The 19,450-nt window shown below is 43.0% G+C and overlaps 1 protein-coding gene across 3 annotated transcripts in view; it reads left to right on the top strand.

Moving 5' to 3' along the window:
• Positions 1-19,450, top strand: part of LOC115086762 (nuclear RNA export factor 1-like) — a 433,094-nt gene that overhangs the window by 79,815 nt on the left and 333,829 nt on the right. For all 3 annotated transcript variants that reach the window (XM_029593060.1, XM_029593058.1, XM_029593057.1), the window contains one exon: positions 9,082-9,162. In XM_029593060.1, the coding sequence (XP_029448920.1) occupies positions 9,082-9,162 (81 nt within the window). The remainder of the gene's footprint in view (positions 1-9,081; positions 9,163-19,450) is intronic.

Raw genomic sequence — 19,450 nt, 5'->3', positions numbered from 1 at the left:
ATTCTTAAATATCCATGCAAATGTTGCATAAAATATAAAAATGCCTCATATATCTATTTTCAACCTGAGCAGTTGGAGAATTTCCTAAAAAAGTATTCATTAGACATAACATCCTCCCCTGTATTGGAAGGCTAAGTACTAATAGTCTACAGTTGGATCCGATGTAATGAAAATCTCCTGTATAGGACCGGTTAATTTCTGTAGTTGATATGTTATATTCCTGAGGGTAGAGTAATGGATCTCTCCCTGCTGACGAGGACTTTAAAGCAGATTGTCTAGGAAAAAGAAGCTATTGTGTTTAAATTGTTAAAATGATTGATTGTATAAAACTGCTATCCACACAAGATTGTTTTCTTGGTGCATCTTGGAAAATTGATTAAAAAAAAACTAATTGCAGGAGTTTTCTTGGGAGTAGCACAGCCGTCTAATAGTGACGTACTACAAAGCCTACTCAAACTCAAAGCAGTATATTACTTTCTTATATATATGCATCACTGGTAACATTTTTAACTTTTTTTTTTTTCTCTTCCGGGACCTCTCCTTATTTGGAGAGGGAAATTACTGAAACTTGCTAAAACTTAAACACCAGATGCCTTATCTAGTACATTCCTTTCTTCTCTGTTCAGAAGTCAGGCCTTGTGATGTGGGCAATTTCTGCACTGTTTCAGTTCTCTCACACAAGGTTGTTTGCTCATATAGAAAAAATAATTTCTTCTTCTTGAGCAAAGCTATTTCATTATTTAATCCAGGTTATTCTCAACTCTCACAGAGCAGCAATGCTCTCTTCTTGAGAGAGAAATTTCCCCTATGGAAGTACAATACGCGATTCAAAACCTTAAGGCTGGAAAATCTCCAGGGCTTGATGGCTACACTGCCAGATTCTTCCAAAATTTTTCTACACAACTAATCCCTACCCTCACAAGGATGTTTAACTCATTGCGCGGCCATCGCTCGTTCTTAGCTAATTCTGATATTTCTGGAATCACCATATTAGCCAAACCAGGCCGAGACCCTGCGGTTTGTGGGTCATACCGTACCATATCTTAATAAATATAGACCTCAAGCTCTTTGCTAAAATTATAGCAAATAGATTAAACACAACTATGCCCGCCATCATTCATTCCGATCAAGCTGGATTTGTCTCTGGACGAATGGCTGCAGACAATGTGCGAAAGATTGCAGATCTGATATGGTGGATTAGGAAAAAGGGAGATCCCTTCCTATTGCTCTCAGTTGATTCTGAGAAGGTGTTCGATTTGGTTCACTGGCAAATTTATTCAAAACACTAGAAAAAATGCAGTTTGGACATACCTTTATTCACTGGATTAGCAAACTCTGCGAATCCCCCCCGGGCTTGCATAAAAGTAAATGGCAGCTACTCAGACTTATTTTGGGTGTAACGGGGTACCAGACAGGGATATGCCCCCTTTCTTTTTGCTATATTTTTAGACCCATTAGCTAGCAGGGTGAGAGCCATTAAAGATATCTCTGGCATAACAGTAGGGACCTTTTCATCAAAAATGTCATTATTTAAACACCTCTATCATATCCCCCCCCTCAGCCGTCTCTTCTCCAAGCTGAAAAGTCCTAACCTCTTTAGTCTTTCCTCATAGGGGAGCTGTTCCATTCTCCTTATTTTGGTCTAGGCAAAAAGGAAGAATCATCATATAAAAAAATGACAATGGTAGCTTCAAGCATCAAAGTCTCTCCCTACAGGCTCAGCCTCTGAATCAGTGTCCAAATCTCTCCCCAGTGATGGAAAAGAAGTGCTGACAAAATGGGAAAATTATTATTTAAGATATATAGCCTTTTAAATAAGGATCCCCCTTCTAAACCTAAACCTCCTCAATTGGGAGCAGGACCTAGGTTGCAAACTGACAGATGAAGACTGGAGGGCCATCTATGTAGATGTGAATAGGGGTCTTATCTCAGCTTCCCTGATAGAAACGGGCTATAAGCTTCTATTAAGATGGTATCATACCTCGGAGAGTATCCATCGTTTCTCCCCTACTACTACTAAAAATGAATGCTGGAAAGGCTGTTCAAGGAAAGTACATATTACCATATGTGATGGGAATGCCCTTAAATCCAGGTCTTTTGGCAGAACGTTGCCACTTGGTTGAATGATATACTTGACCTTACTTTTACTCTGCAACCTGTAAATACATTACTCAATGTACAAATTTCAGTGGGAGATAGCTTCCAGCAAAAATTGGAACAAGCAATAGTGGAGTCTAGAAATGTCCTAGCTAAATTTTAGAGATTTGCAAGAATACCATCATTTTCTATTTTTTTAGCGAAAATGGATTTCCTATATCGTATGGGCAGACTCTATGCCTATGACCATGATTCTGTTGATAAATTTAAAAGCAAAAAAACAAGATCTGTGTATCAAATGTCTTTTATTAGACTTGCCCGACTCTGGCCGAGTTTTGCTCACAAAGGAGCTACCTCGGGGCTACTGAGAACAAAATTAAAATCAACACACATATATAAGACATATCAAACATAAATGTATGTACATATATAAAACTAAACTGTCATGTCTTGCTTATAAAATGAAACAAGCTGAATTATGTGCACATAAGTTCACAAAAAACTATAAATGAATCAAATGAAACACAAACATTTATAAAAACGTAAATACATTAGTGCTGTGCTGAACATGAATAGCTTGTATCAAATAAATTAATTAAAATTGTGTTTGTGTGTGTGTGTATTATTGTACTTTCATCATAATGGCACAAAGAATGCAGATACAACATGAAAGTAGAATAAAACTGGGGGTGAATAGACAAGATCGCAGTGAAAAAGAAGAGGGGGAAATCTGTGTAGATGGATCCTTCAGTAAAAATACTACAGGATATAATTGAGCTTGTTTCATTTTATAAGCAAGACATGACAGTTTAGTTTTATATATGTACATACATTTATGTTTGATATGTCTTATATATGTGTTTTGATTTTAATTTTGTTCAGTAGCCCCTGAGGCAGTACCCGAAGATGACATCACATAGTCCCTGCATAAAAGGTGAGGCTCCATCCCCAGAACCTTGCCTTGGCAATCGGGTCGACACTTCGGTGTAGCCAGTTTGCTGTTCCTTGTTCCTGTGCCTCCTTGATCCAGTCTCGTTCCAGTGTTCCTGCGTTCCTGTCATGTTCCTGTGCGCCCATGGTGGTCCTTGTGTTCCAGCATCTCTCCTGATTCCTGCTCTTCGTTCTTCCTCTTGTCATACCTCCTCGGATTGATTCATGGTACTGACCTCTACTTGCCTGACTGTTTGACTGCTGCCTGGAACTGACCTTCCTTCTCTTGACCATGTACGGACTGATCTCAGAACTGCCCCTTGCTTTGTCTGACCATTCTTGGACTGATACCCTTGCGCTATGCTTGGATACTCTATTTGCTCCTGTGACAACTAGACCAGCCTGCTCGGATGCTACCAGTGGCCTATCTCCGACTAGATCTTTAAGCGCTGCCTATCTCGCCCGGAGAACCTCCACTTCCTGTTTCCTTCCGGAGGTCTCCAGTGATTCTGGTCCAGGTCTAGTCCATCCATTCTTCACCAGCCGCACACCTCTCCGCTACCTCTCCGGGAGACCCTCTGAGGCCCACCTAAGTCCAGGCGGTCTGGGTAACCAAGGGCTCAATCCGTACCAATCCTGCACCAGGCCAAGTGTCCACCTCCAGCGCAACAGGGGGAGGGGGAATAAGGTTTCTGAGTTAAAATTATGTACAAAATGGGGGAGTGTGTGAGTGAGAAGGAGGGGGTTGTTGCCTTCCCCGAGGCCTACCTGGCTCCGAGGACCCCGAGAATCCAGCTGCCGGCAGGAAGTGCTGGGGGCGCGGCTGAGTGACGTCAGCCAGGGCGTCCCTCCACCGACCATAAGAACTGCGGTGTGGTGAGCGCTTGCCCGGGGAGTGTGCGAGTGAGAAGGAGGGGGTCGTTGCCTTCCCCGAGGCCTACCTGGCTCCGAGGACCCCGAGAATCCAGCTGCCGGCAGGAAGTGCTGGGGGCGCGGCTGAGTGACGTCAGCCAGGGCGTCCCTCCACCGACCATAAGAACTGCGGTGTGGTGAGCGCTTGCCCGGGGAGTGTGCGAGTGAGAAGGAGGGGGTCGTTGCCTTCCCCGAGGCCTACCTGGCTCAGAGGACCCCGAGAATCCAGCTGCCGGCAGGAAGTGCTGGGGGCGCGGCTGAGTGACGTCAGCCAGGGCGTCCTTCCACCGACCATAAGAACTGCGGAAGAGCGGCGTTCCTCCTAAGCCGCGCGCTCCAAAGAGGCGTGCGGCTTTGTCCGGCTGAGTCCGGAGTCCGGCGCTTTTTTTTGGCCCTTAAGACTCTTTCTATTCATTTTTGATGGGTAGAAAAAGGAAGGCAAAAATTCTTACATCTTCACCTGTCCTTCAGTACCGCACTGGACCCATGGACCATCATGTCATTCGACAGATGGAAAAGCCGAATGAGGACAGTTTGGGAGCTACATCGTTTTTAGTCTCTCTAAGTCCTGGCGAGGGACCATCATCTCCACCGCAGCCGAATTTGGAACCATCAAGAGAAGCGGCAAGTAAACTGGTAGGAGCAGTTCAAGGGGACTCAAGTGTGTTACAACAACTTGATTCTCCTAGGACTGTGGAAACGAGATCTTTTCCAATTTTAGAAGTTTCTAAAGTTAAACTTCCAGTTGATATTCAATGTGGCATTGACTCGGTAGCAACACCTGAAAATGTTACATTGGTAGATCTAGGGCGGATGATATCGCGACTAGATAATAATGTTGTGTTGATGAACAACTCATTGTCGACTGTGATTAATGCTAATAGGGTGTTAGATGAACATACTAGGAAAAAAAATCAATGTGAGAAAGATATGAGTGTTTTGACAAACAAGGTTCAATTGGTGCAGAATTCTGGTGATGTGTTTATTAGAGATAGCATAGTTATGCATAAAGAAATTGAATATATAGAAAATATGCTGAGAATTAAGAATTTAAGAATTACAAATTTCCCTTTGACACGTTTATCGCCAGAAGATATGTTTAAAACATTCTTAAGAGAAGTATTCCTTTATGAGGATAATGCTATTCCAAGAATATTTTACTTTCTTCAAAAAAGAGTAAAGAAGGATGAAGATAATATGGCTTCAGAGGCCCCTTTAGTTTAGGGGTATCTACTTTCCTAGAAGAGTCTATAGACATAATTACTAATAGAGCAACCCTCTTTATTTCTTTTTTAACAGGACAAGGAGAATGTTTTTAAGAAGTTTTTCAGGTATAAAGATGTGCTTTTTTGTGGTAAAAAAATTCAAATCTTCCCTGATGTGGCACGTGCCACCCAAGCAAAGAGAAAACATTTTTTAACTTTAAAAAGTCAGGTGTTGACATTAGGTGCCACCTTTTTTTTTTGAAATTCCCATGCTTGTGTTTCGTAACATATCAGGGGAAAAAATTTGTCTTTGCAGACCTGGCACACTTAAAAATGTTTTTGTTAGATAAAAATCAAGTCGCGATTTCAGAGAATGATGTCCAGTAAAAAAAGAAAAACCTCCTTTCTCTCTGTTTAAATTGAACCAGGGCACCCATAAACGTAGGGCGCCCTAGGTTATGTTTAATATATATGAGTAAATATATATTATTTCCTTGTCTCCCCCAATTATATGATATGTTAACAATTTAGGGATATGTTTATTTTATTATATGTAATTGAATATTGAATGTGTAACATTTTCCTGTTATTTCATGAAAATCTCTTTAATGAAAATAATTAAGTTTAAATGAAAAAAAAAAAATTATGTACAAAATGGTAAAACCTTGTGAACTATGATGTGATGTTTTCCCGAGGGGATAGCATCTTCCCATGTTGTTGTGCATTGTGATATTCAATAAACATCATAAATGGAAAAAAGAGAAACCAGAGGTGTTGGTTCCAATTATACTTGTATAGTGGTGTATCAGGGGACTTTGCTGACCATTGCTCATCAAGTCGGGAAAAATTCTGAACTTCGGTGTAGTGCAATGACTAAGGTTCCCACCCTTGCACATCTCCCCAATTTCTTATACCTGTGCTACTTTTGTTCAGAGACACCCACTTTGACATTCAAGCCTTTCTTGAGAACGGAGCCAGAGGGAATTTTATTCATGAATCTCTGGAACAGCAGTATGGAATTTCGACAGTTCCCCTAGCTCCAGCAATTGTGAGTTCCTCTGTCCATGGAGAACCTTTGTCTGGATGTATCATGAAATCTACAGTTCCCCTGTCCATGTAGATCGGCATCCTGCATAGAGAACAGATCTCTCTGTATGTTCTGCCTAAAGTAATTAATAATGTCACCCTGGGCCTGCCCAGAGGTTGATTGGCAAACTCTATGGATTTCCGGATGGGGCCCCTGCTGCCAAGAACAGAGTCTGCCCAAAGTTCAGCCTGCAGTCTTGTTGGAAAGAACCGTGATCCCTGACTCGCTTGCTCCAAGCTCCCCCCCCCCCCCTCCGCGGACGCCACTAATTATCAACACACTGATGCTTCTGTGGCTGGTTCAGAAGAGGGTGGGCTGGTACTTCTTCAATTTGAGGTGACCCAACCCATGTCAAGACTTGACACAGAGGACTCAGACCATCCTGTCACTAGTGGCGGGAATCTGCAGTCGGTTGCCTGTGGATGAAGTACATTGCTTGCCTGAGGCGCTTCAAAGGATGAAGTTCATGGGAGCCAGATGCTAACCTACAAGCCCCATAACTTAAGGAGGAGTTCCATAAGAAATTCCCCAGAAAGCCAAGACCCAGAAGATGGGTAGGCATCTTTGGAGGAGGGTACCATTACGATCAACTGCTCATAGGACAGCCCTGCAAACTGCCTCATTCACCTCTGCTGTTGCACCACTCCAACGCAGCAGGATGCTGCCATTATCTCAGCTTCCGGGTGTCCTTCCTTAGGTGTGCCACAGCCAATCTTTTAAAGGGCCCGTGTGCCTCCTGATACCACACAGCCTCTATGTATAAGGGCTCCTCAGACTGCTAGTCTTTGCCTTTGCATCCTGTGTAGTACATGTTGCTGCTTCTGTGTTCCTGAATCCTGTTTGTCTTCCAGTCCAGCCTTGCCTTGGCTTGCAGCCTTTGGAGTTAACATTCTCAAGGTAGCCCTGTCTTCTTCCCATCCACATTAACTAGGGCTTGGATACTTCCCTGCTACTGGTCTAGCAGGATGATTAGGAGAAAAATAATCTTACCTGTTGATTTTATTTCCTACAGTCCTTCTAGACCAGTTCAGGACCTATCTGGAAGGTCAATGGCTACAGTTTCCTGGTTATTTACTTGAGAGTTTTAGGGTTTGCAGAAGTTATAAACCTTCCTCTCCTTTTTTGAGAGGTGTCCGATGCTTCTCCAGGTCTGTCTGTTCTTCTACCTTCTCTTCCAATCCTGATAGTGTTGAGAGGAAGCTTACTTGCAGTATCTCCTGTACATTTTTAGTGCTTTGGTAGGTTTATTTCTACTTCATTGCTTTGTCTTAAAGATACTGGCAGGCTTTCTGTGCTGCTCAAGTACTAATAGTGGTGATACAGTTACTAGAAAAGTTGTATCTGCTAGCAGGGTATTATAAACCCATGCGTCTAGACTAGTCTAATAGTATTCAAGGAAAATAATGAACAGGACAGACTAAATTTCTCCTTTTTCGTGACAGTTGTGAGTTTTTTTATTTCATTCATTCTTCAAAGACAAAAATAATATGGGGCAATTGAACTCTCTATGTAGAAGAGAGATGCATATATTAAGAGTTTGAATTGGGCCCTGAGTGTTGCGCCGGGAGGTGGCCCCTTGGCCTGGTGCAGAATTGGTAGGCTCCCTGGTCGGACCCAGAGCGCCTGCCACCAGGAGGTGGAGCACAGGAGGAGACAGACTAGCTGGACCTTCACCAATAGCAACCCGGGGTTCTCTCAGGTTGAGCCCTTGGTTACCTGGGCTGCCTGGTCTTAGGTGGGCCTCGCAGGATCTCCAAGAGATGAAGTTCAGGGGTGTGCCCACCACGAACAAGGGTGCGCAGTCTATGTTCAGGTTAGGAAATCCAGGAGCTAGAGAAGGCCAGAACAGAGTCTCTGAATGTAGAGTGAGGATCAAGTCCAGAGTCAAGGATAGCGTAGTCAGCCAAAGAAGGGGTCAATACCAGTGGTCAGTCCATGGATAGTCATTCAGGAAAAGGTCAGGTTCCAGGCAGCGTGCAGATGTGGTCAAAGAAGCAGGCAAAGGTCAAATCCAGGCAGCGGTCAAACGTAGTCTAGAAACAGGCAGAGGTCAGTACTGAGAAGACAGTCCGAATGGTACTACCTGGGGAGATGCTGGAACAGGAGGAGACTGGAACAAGACACTGGAAATGCAGGAAGGCAAACTTGCTATCACAACGTGATCGACCAGATTGCCAAGGCAGGGATCATGGGTCTGAGACTTGCCTTATATACCGTGGATTGGAGACGTTATCGGGGAGCGTCCGATCCTGGTTTCCCGCGTTTGGCCCTTTAAAGTTCGTGACGCTGGCTGTGCGCACGCCTAGGGGCGGGGCTGAGGAGACGCTGGATGCGGAGCCCCAGCGGGAGCTCCGCTGTGAGGCCTGCGACACTGCCGGAGCTGCAGCGGGTTGGGGAGAACGACATGGATGGCTGGGACCTGCAGCGGAAAGAAGGCCTGCACTTGTGGACGGTCGAGAGGTGAGCAGGCCCGGCCGGGAAGCGCAACACTGAGAGTCTTAGGCTAATGCAAGACAAACAGTGCACAAACTGCATGAAGAAAGATATGTATATACTCACAAATATAGAGCAGTCAAACAATAATAGACAATAATAGCAGATCAGATCTTGTTTTTTCATCAGTTACCAGAAGCAAGGTTGCTTATCTCTTTTTATAGTGCAATTAAAATGTTCCACTAAAACAAAAAATTCCATGCAAGGAAAGTCATATGTTGCTAAAATACTGGATTAATAATTTCTAAACTACAAATCTGCAAAAATCAAAGTACATTGAAATTGTGTTATGTTTATAGTTATTCTGAACTTTTACACTGTATCGTGTCATTTATCTCTATTTTATGTCCTGAATAGATTTTGATTAATGTTCGTCCTCCCACATCACCTGATTTTCGTTCCTGGACACTCAGTGCTTTTGAAATTAATTGGCTGAAGGTAAGATATATTGTAAAATAATAATAATAAAAAAAAAAAAATCGGTGAAATAACTGGTTTTTAAACTTCATTTCAGAGACAGTATTAATATTCAGAAATAGAGAAAAATATATATCAGAAGGTACCTTTTTTATTGGACTGACTTAGTACATTTCTTGACTGAAATGTATTTTCAGGCCAATAAAAAGGTATTACCTGATATGTCTTTTTTTCCTAAATTTATCTAAGTATTAATATTGAAATCAAAATTAGTACTGTCCTGTTAGGTGTGCTTGAACTTTTTATCTCCCTAAAGTTTGTCAAATAAGAAAACAGCTGAGTGCTGTCCGGAACACACAAGATTGTGATTTAAGAACTGTAATGCAGACTTTCAGAGGGTAATTTTCTGTGGCCTGCATAGGGTTGAAGTCTGCCTGTAGAAAGTATATACAGATCCTAGCCTGAATTTCCAAAGTGGACTTAATGTGCATAAGGGCCGCTTTGAAAATTCCTGGATGTGTGAGTAAACGGCCCAACATGCACGCACACATTTACACTTCCTTCCAAGCAGCTGTAAATGTGTGCATGTAGATTTACATGCATGCTTCTGAAAATCAAAAGCATGTACATAAATGGTTTCCCTGTCGTCATTCCCCCCCCCCCTCCCCCTCCGAGCACTTCTTTGAAGTGTGTTTAAAAGTGTGCACACAATCCCCATGTAAATAATTACAAAAAAATAACCAGTCTGTTTTGAGAATGGAAAATTAATAAACTGACATCACACTCAAAAATCCACCACTGAAAGTGTAAATACTTCATCTTTGATATAATCATTTGTTCTGAATTATACAAAGTCTTTATTTTCTGTTTCCTTTTTTCTGATTGCAAATAAATGGAGGAGGATGCAGCAGTACTTAACTCAATCTTCAGCAAATCCAAATCAATCCTTTCCTCGCCACCTGAGATAGATCCATGTTTTGATAGTGCAACCATCAGGCAGATACATTTTCTCAACATGGTGGTGACGGGGAGACTTTGCTTAATGATAGGGAACTATATTGGATATATTCTTTGAGTGGCATGAATATCCGAACAGTCAGAAATGAATGTGGCGATAGAATGTTAGCATCCTGTGAATAGCACTTGGATTGAGAAGATCTTCTACTATAGGTTCTGAGTGATGTCAGCAACATGGCATTAGTAGTTATAGAAATTCGTGGGACTTTTTAAATAATGCTTTCTGTGTGTACATAACGCTGCCAAGAACAGCAGCGATCCTGACAGTAGTTTGAAGAGATAAACCAGCAGGGTTATTCTCCAGTAATACCCCTGAAGCAGATATATTATCGAAACATGAATCTGACAGGTGGAGAATAGATGATTGATTCTGAATTTGCTGAAGATTAATTGTGTTAAGTACTGCTGTATATTGCTGCACTTTATTTACAATTGAAAAAAGAGAAAAAAATGAGGATTTAAGGACTTTGTATAATTTGGGACAAATGATTATATAAAAGAGCGAATATATACACTGAGAACAGGTGTCTTTGCTCATATTTTTATTATTAAAAAAACCCAAACCTTTTGATTCATTAATCAGAATATATAAACATCTTGGAGGCAACCTTTAGAGGTGTATTTTTTTGTGTGAGATAATTCCCAAATAGTTAACCCTTCTAAATCAGCCGTAGCCAGGTAAGTAGATTTTTAGCTGCCTAAAAGTAGGTATGTACTTTCACAATGCACGTATTTTTGGCTGCCTAGGAAAGAGGGGTTCTGAGGGGTATTTTAGAGATGTTACAAAATGAACTCATACATATTTCGATCTGCAGTTTGGATGTAAACCGATATGATGTACCCACTAATATCAGTATAGAAAAGACTCTAAATAAATAAATAAAATACATATTTCAGTTAAAAAAAAAATGCACATATGTAGGAGGTGTGCTGTTAGTTTGTATACTTTTTGTGATTGTTTTAATGCGTAAGTGTATACATATGATTTGGAAGCCAGTATGCTAAACAAGCCAATATTCTATCACAGTGTATACAGGTGCCTTGTTTTTGAAAATCCTCAAGGTTGTGTTGAATGAAAAGTATATATGTACATTGCTAGTTAGGTGCTCTGTTGAAAATTGACCCCAACATCCTGATTATACAGTCCTGTACAGAATCTAAAAGTCAGTATGGCCAAATCAGTAGAAAACAAAGTCAGCTTAGCTACCTTTTCTGTAGCTTGGAAGCAGTACATGGTGAAGGCTAAGGGCAAGATGTTATCAGATGTTATCAGAATGAACTGATGGAGAGGCTAGAGAGTATACAACAGCTGGGACAAGAGGACGATATCTAGAAAGGGGCAGTTATAAGGAAAAAGACTGACATTGTTCCAGAAAAAGATTTACCATAGTAGGGAGAGAGAATGTTCCAAAAATGGTTAGTTATCTCTATCTATTGAGTACATAAAGAAGTAATTACAGTTACATCTGTGATTGGTAGAAAAGGACTAAATCTTAAAGATTAAAGTTGTCAAAACTTTGTGTAAAACTATTGACTGAATAAAGAATTATAGGAGAAAAAACATGACACTGTAAAGTTACAGCTATTACTTGTAAGGAGCAAGCATGTGCTGAATACTCTAGCAAAACAATTGTCCTTTGGACAAATATGTAGACTGTTTGGTTTTTGGGAGTTGCAAACATTAAAAACTCCTGCCCTCTGACTGAATAGTTTCTGAATAATTTCCTTAATATTTTTATTTATTTATTTATTTATTTACATTGTTTTACTGTCTATGAAAATTCCTAAGCAGTTTACATCAGGTACATCCATAAATTAATCAATAACCACAAAAATAACTAAGACAAATTTGCATAAAAACTTACAATATTGACTTGAGTTTTTTGGAAGTAAAAAAATATATTAAAACAGACAACAAAAGCATAAAACATAGAAGTCCCTTAAGCCTGACTAAAGAAACAGCCTCCTGACCTCCACTCCAACCAGCTTCAGAGCAAGTCATTCACTAAAAGCCTGATGGAATAGGAACATTTTCAATAACGTGCGGAACTTCAGAAGCGACTGCTCTTATTTGATAATCTCAGGCAATGTGTTCCATAGCAATGGTGCTTGGATGCATAAAAGCTGCTCACGAGCTTCATCAAGCCTTATTTGTTTAAACGAAGGCACGCATAGCAGGCTCTGGGAAGAAGATCTCAAAGTATGCTTTTCTGGCGACCTCCCCTCCCGAGTCCGGCCTACCTCCTCCTCCCTTCACTGAGGCTCGTGTGGCCGGCGCAGCCCAATCGGGGCAAGAGCCTGCTCACACCGAGGTGAGCCGAGCGAAGAGAGCCCAGCCGAGCCACGACGACCTCAAGTGCAGCCAAAAAAGGGAAGACAGCCGCGTGGTGAGTTTAACCGCGCCCCCAACAGACTCTGCCAGCCTATCAGGCGCCGGCCAGAGTCCCTTTAAAAAACAGTGGCGATCCTGGTGGCGTCTCGCGCTGGGTGTCGTGAGCCCCAGGGTAGGGGCCCCTAAATTGTTCGCAACCTCTCCCTTAACACTATCACACCGGATCTTTCATAGGCATCCTGCCTCTCTCAGTACTCAGCTCTTCCAGCAATCATCCAGCACCCTCGCTTCTAGCCTTGCCTCTCGTGCGCCCCTTCGTGCAACATCAAAGTGCTGCCAGAGCCACTCCACTAATATACCTAGACACTAGAGCCCATCGCACCACCTGCTCACCTCTAAGTCCTCTACGCTCTTCCGGACAAGCCTACTAACAGTGTTTCAACACTCCCCTCAAGCCTGTAGGCTCAAACAAGAAAGATGCGCACTTTCGTAATACCCATAACTTTCACCCGTTGGGTTAATAGGCCCAAACGTGCTGCTCTTCCCATCCTCCGACAACAAAGGCTAATCCCTATCATGATTTTACCTGTCACTCAAATACTCTGACTCTCCCTTTTCACAGTAACCCTTTTCAATGCGCAATCCATCACAAAAAAAACTCATATTCTCAAGACTATCTGGCTGCCGCTAAACCTGACATCTGTGCAGTCACAGAAACCTGGTTGAAACCGACAGACACAGTACTAATGAATCAGCTCCCCCCACTCAACTATACGACCTCCTTTCCAATCCCCAGACCCAAAAAAAGAGGAGGAGGGCTACTTCTAGCAGCAAAAAAGGGTCTAGGCCTCTCATTGCATCTATCATCCTCTACAAACAATCTCGAACTGTCCGTTTTCAAATCTGATCATCTTCAACTAGGCCTAATCTATGCACCTCCAGGAAACCTGGACTCCAACCCTTCTCCTATGATCGAATTCATCGCCAAGCATTTCATCCCCGACAAACCAGCCATCCTGATGGGAGACTTCAATCTACATATGGACGCCTCACCGCAATCCCCCAACTGTGAAATTCTACTCACTGCACTCAGCCACTGGGTCTTAGACAAATTGTCAACAGCCCTACGCACAAAGCAGGCCACACATTGGACCTCATTTTCATAAATAATGGCATCTCCTCACTTACCAGCCCGACGTGCACTCCAGTCCCCTGGTCAGACCACCAGATCATTTCCCCAGTGCTGCAAATCAAAGAACACCCCCCTCATTACTTCCCCAAAATAACAATCCAGTTCAGGAAACCCTGTTCCATAGACCACCTGAGCACGCTGCTCTCCAAGGATCTAGCCCAACTCGACCTCTCGGACGCTAACACTGCGACTTCTTCCTGGTTCAATATTACAAGCAAAGTTGCAGAACAACCCTGCCCAATAATCAATAAAACACTACATACAACCATCTCAGGACAACAGAAAACCATGGTTCACTCCAGAACTGAAGGCCCTTAAGCAAGACCTACGAAGCAAAGAACACAGATGGCGCAAGAACCCCTCCACCTAGACTCTTTCGGCATACAAATCCCTACTAAATGCCTACAGGAACGCCATCCTTAGATCCAAGAAAGATTTCTTCTCTAAAAAAATCCATCATTTCATTTTTGACTCCAAAGCCTTGTTCTCCTACGGTATGTCTCATCACTCACCAAGCCATCCCCTCCCACCATAGCTGATGACCTAGCCTTCAGCAAAGCCACAGAGTTGGCTATCTACTTTGAGAAAAAAATCGCCAACCTCATCAAGCCAATCACCGCCTCCCTACCTGCCTCCACTCACCACATCTCCTAAACGAAACTCCTTTCTAGAATCCTTTGAGTCCTCGTCATCTCTGGAAATTGAAAACATTCTTAAGAAGCTCAAGCCCTCTTCGCATCCGTCTGACCCTGTACCCTCCAACCTGCTTTTCTCCATTCCGAACATCATCTCAAAGCCTATAGCAGACATCAACTGCTCCTTGGCACAAGGGCGGGTACCAGACCAACTAAAACTCGCAATACTTAAACCCCTACTAAAAAACCCAACCTTCCGCCCTCTGATCCAGCAAACTTCCGCCCTATAGCGAACTTGCCTCTGATCGCCAAAATTATGGAAAAAATAGTAAACAAACAACTCTCCGAATACCTGGAGAAGAACAATATTCTCTCACCATTCCAGTTCGGGTTTCGCAAAACTCTAAACACTGAATCCCTCCTAACCTCTCTTTCGGACACCATCCTCCTAAACCTGGAAAAAAAACAACCTTATCTTCTAGCGCTACTAGATCTATCTACGGTGAATCATTTCATTCTTTTAGAGCGCCTGTCAGACATTGGCATCAAGGGAGTGGCACTCAGCTGGTTCAAATCATTCCTAGACAACAGATTCTTCAAGGTCAGGATCAACAATAAGGAATCACACCCAATTAGATCCAACTTGGGAGTTCCCCAGGGTTCATCCCTCTCACCCACCCTCTTCATCTGCCTGCTCCCACTCTGCCAGTTACTCACTAACTTAAAGCTAACGTACTACCTCTACGCTGACGATGTCCAGATTCTTCTCCCAATCACAGACTCTCTTCAAAAAACTTGGTCTCACTGGAATAGTTGCCTGCAATCAATCAACAGGCCTTTAAAACAAACGCCCTGCACTCCGGGGCTCCTACGCCGGCCACGCGGACGATCCCTCCGCTCCGCCCCTCACAGACGAAGCAGACGGCAGACGATTGGCCCAGCCTTACCTCGACGTCAGCGGTAAGCGGGGGCTTTAAATTCCGGACTCGCTGCTCGGCGTCCATCTTCAGCGCGATCCCCTCGGTGCCACACCCAATCGTGACCTCGCAATTGGCGACAACACACCCACCGTAAGGCACCCGGCCTATCAGAGGATAGAGAGAAGCCCTTTAAATTTTAGAGCGCACGGACGGCGTCGCGCGTCCGAAGGGGCGCGATCTAAGGGGCTTGCCCCTTAGTGAGCCCCTTTGTGACCCCAGGACCCAGGACTCACATCACCACATACAACTCGCCTCGCCACTCCTCACATCTCTTCAGCCCCAAGCGTATCCGAGGACCTCCAGCGGAAACAGTTCCCATCCTCTCAACACTCATCCCAACAATTATTTTCCTATTCAGCACTCAGCTCCTGCACTCAGCTCCTGCACTCAGCTCCTGCACTCAACTCCTGCACTCAACTGCATTCAACTCCTGCATTCAGCTCCAGCATTCAACTCCTGCACTCAACTGCATTCAACTCCTGCATTAAATTCCAGCATTCAATTCCAACACCCTAATCCAGCATTCAAATCCAGCACTCAACTCCAGCACTGTGCACACACCCGCTTGTACAGCCTCAATTTTCTGGGACCTCAGCCATGCTCATTTTCCCTATCCCAATCATCAAAAACCTCTACAACAACCGGATAAAACCAGCCAACCATTCAGTCTTCCAACACAAACGTCTGATACCAATAATGACAACCCCTCTCACCCAATTCCTCGGACTATCCTTATTCTCTCTAACACTCTTTAACACTCAATCAATCTCAAAAAAAACTCACATAATCAATGACTATCTCCAGGACACACAACCGGATATATGTGCTATGACAGAAACATGGTTGAAACCCACAGACCTACCTCTAATTAACCAACTACCCATTCACATCTACGACATCTACTCCATACCCAGACCCAAAAAAAGAGGGGGAAGACTTTGCTTAGCTGCAAAGAAGGAGCTCAGACTAACCCTACAGACCACTATTCACTCCTCTCGACTGGAATTTGCCCTCTTCAGCTCTAAACAGCTCCAAATTTGTTTAATATATGCCCCTCCCGGTCTCCTGGATTCAGATCCATCACCACTCATTGAACTCATCGCCAAACACCTAAAAAATGACACCCCAGCTGTCATCCTAGGAGACTTTAACATTCACACAGATGTGATCCCTTTATCCGCCAATTGCGATATGCTACTATCTTCTTTTAAGGCTATGGGCTTCTCTCAAATTGTTAAAGGTCCCACGCACAAAGCAGGGCACACTCTGGACCTTATATTCATCAACTCAGGCCTTTCACAATCTTCCCCACCACAATGCTCCCCTATCCCATGGTCAGATCACCTGATGATAACAACTAATCTCTGTATCAAGGACAACCCCATATCTCCAAACACCAAAACCACAATTCACTACAGGAACTCATGCTCTAGAGAGGACCTCACCTCTCTCCTATCTTCGGAACTCGCCAATCTTGACCTTTCAGACGCAGAAACAGCCACCTCGTCATGGCACAACATTACGAACAAGGTGGCAGAAAAACTTTGCCCTCAAAAAACCAAAGAGATCAACCCAGCCTGCAAAACCAAAAAACCATGGTTCACGCAGGAACTAAAAACCATCAAATTAGAATTGAGAAAAAAAGAACACGCATGGTGGAGGAATCCTTCCAACACTACACTGAATGAGTACAAAACCCTCATGCACAACTACAGAAACAACATCCTTCGCACAAAGAGAGATTTTTATGCCCACAAAATTCACAATTTTTCCTTTGATCCCAAAGCACTGTTCACATATGTCTCAGAGCTCACAAAACCCACCTCACCAACTATCCCAGATGATCAAGCACAATCAAGATGCACAGAGCTTGCTCAATTTTTTGAAAACAAAATTCTCAAGCTAATGGCCCCTCTGGCAACCAGTAACACAGTACCTCCTTCTATCATCACTCCTTCACGCAACCAGAACATAAACCTAGATTCATTTGAACCTATCTCCTCACTTGAAATCGAAATGACTCTCAAAAAGATGAAACCCTCCACTCACCCGACAGATTCCATCCCTTCTAAACTCCTACTCACCATTCCGAACATCATAGCGAAGCCCTTAGCAGAGATAATTAATAGCTCGCTAACCCAAGGACTAGTACCAGACATCCTGAAACTAGCCACCCTCAAACCTCTCCTCAAAAAACCCAACTTGGACCCTACAGACCCAGCTAATTTTCGCCCCATAGCTAACCTTCCATTTGTAGCCAAACTTATGGAGAGGATAGTCAACAAACAGTTATCTGAATACCTAGAAGAGCATAAAATACTCACAACAGCCCAATTCGGATTCCGCAAATCCCTTAGTACGGAATCCCTCCTAACCTCTCTAACTGACAGAGTCCTCGTAGGTCTGGAGAAAAAGACCCCATACCTCCTGATTCTCCTCGACCTATCAGCTGCGTTTGATACCGTAAAACACTCTATCCTGATAGACTGGCTCTCAGACATAGGCATCTCAGGATCAGCCCTGGAATGGTTCAGATCCTTCCTACACAATAGGACTTTCAAGGTCAGAATCAGCAACAAGGATTCCCTCCCAGTCAAATCCTCTTTCGGAGTTCCCCAAGGATCCTCTCTCTCCCCCACCCTCTTTAACATCTATCTTCTCCCCCTATGTCATCTACTCTCAAGTCTTAAGGTCACACACTTCATATACGCAGACGATGTTCAGATTCTGCTGCCAATCACTGACTCCATCTCCAGCACCATCAACTTCTGGAACAATTGTCTACAGTCCATAAACTCACTCCTATCTAGCCTTAACCTAGTACTTAATACGTCAAAAACAGAACTTTTGCTTATCACTCCAGATGAGAACCTTCAGCCTACCAACAACCTAACCTCACCACCAATGATCAATTCCACTCAAGTAAGAGACCTGGGGGTCACCTTAGACAAAAGGCTGAACCTCAAAGAATTTGTCAAGAACACAACAAAAGAATGCTACTATAAACTACATATTCTGAAAAAGCTGAAACCTCTCCTACATTTTCAGGACTTCAGAACAGTCCTCCAAACAATACTATTTTCCAAGATCGATTACTGCAACTCTCTGCTTATAGACCTTCCAACCATAACCACAAAACCTCTACAAATGTTGCAGAACTCCGCCGCAAGGATTCTCACTAACACCAGCAGAAGTGAACACATAACACCCATACTAAAACACTTACACTGGCTCCCCATCAGATCCAGAATCATTTTCAAAGTGCTAACTATAACACACAAGAACATCCATTCACAAACGTCGCTAGATCTAAGCCTTCCACTTCGCCTACACGAGTCTTCAAGACCAATCAGAAACAGATACTTAGGCACCTTACACGTACCTTCAGCCAAGTCCTCACTCAAGAAACGTGCATTCTCGACTGCCAGCCCCCTTCATTGGAATGCCCTCCCCACGGACATTCGCCTCGAAACGTGTACTCGAACATTCAAAAAGAAACTCAAGACCTGGCTCTTTACAAAAGCCTACACTTAAAGGTCTAGCTCAGAACCACATCCCAGAACTTGAATCATTCTCGCTTTTATAATCATATCAAACAACTCCTAATTTTTATCCTTGGTCTCACAATTCCAAATCATTAAATATTTGAGCATGCTACACCAATACCTCTTAATCCAGATGTAACCTCAGTTTTTGAAGTCTTCACTCCTATAGAAATAACCGCCAGTTCTTATTTACTTAACCCTATTCTGTAGACGTAAACTTTTCATGAAGACTGTAATCTGTAAACACCTGTATTTATTATAAGAATTTGTATTTACTATTTATATTTATTATTTAGCTATTAACATTGTTCTGTTACCACTTGGTACTATTTCTCTCCTTTACCTCAAACTCTAAGTTCCTACTAAGTTAGCCATGTTATTTATACCCAATTGTTGGATGTAATTGTATATTTGTTTAATTGTTCAATCTGTTTGATGTAATTTTCTGTTCCTTGTTCTGTGTAAACCGAAGTGGTATGCACAAGTGCATGAACTCCGGTATATAAAAGCCTTTAAATAAATAAATAAACAGCCTGCTCACCAGCCTCAACCCGATCCTTAATACCAACAAGACGGAGATTCTCATCATATCGCCGGACGTAAACACC

The sequence above is a fragment of the Rhinatrema bivittatum genome, chromosome 3 (assembly GCF_901001135.1).
Source record: "Rhinatrema bivittatum chromosome 3, aRhiBiv1.1, whole genome shotgun sequence".
Taxonomy (NCBI): Eukaryota; Metazoa; Chordata; class Amphibia; order Gymnophiona; family Rhinatrematidae; genus Rhinatrema; species Rhinatrema bivittatum.
Note: the sequence above shows the minus strand (reverse complement) of the source record. Positions and strands in the feature narration are given on the sequence as shown.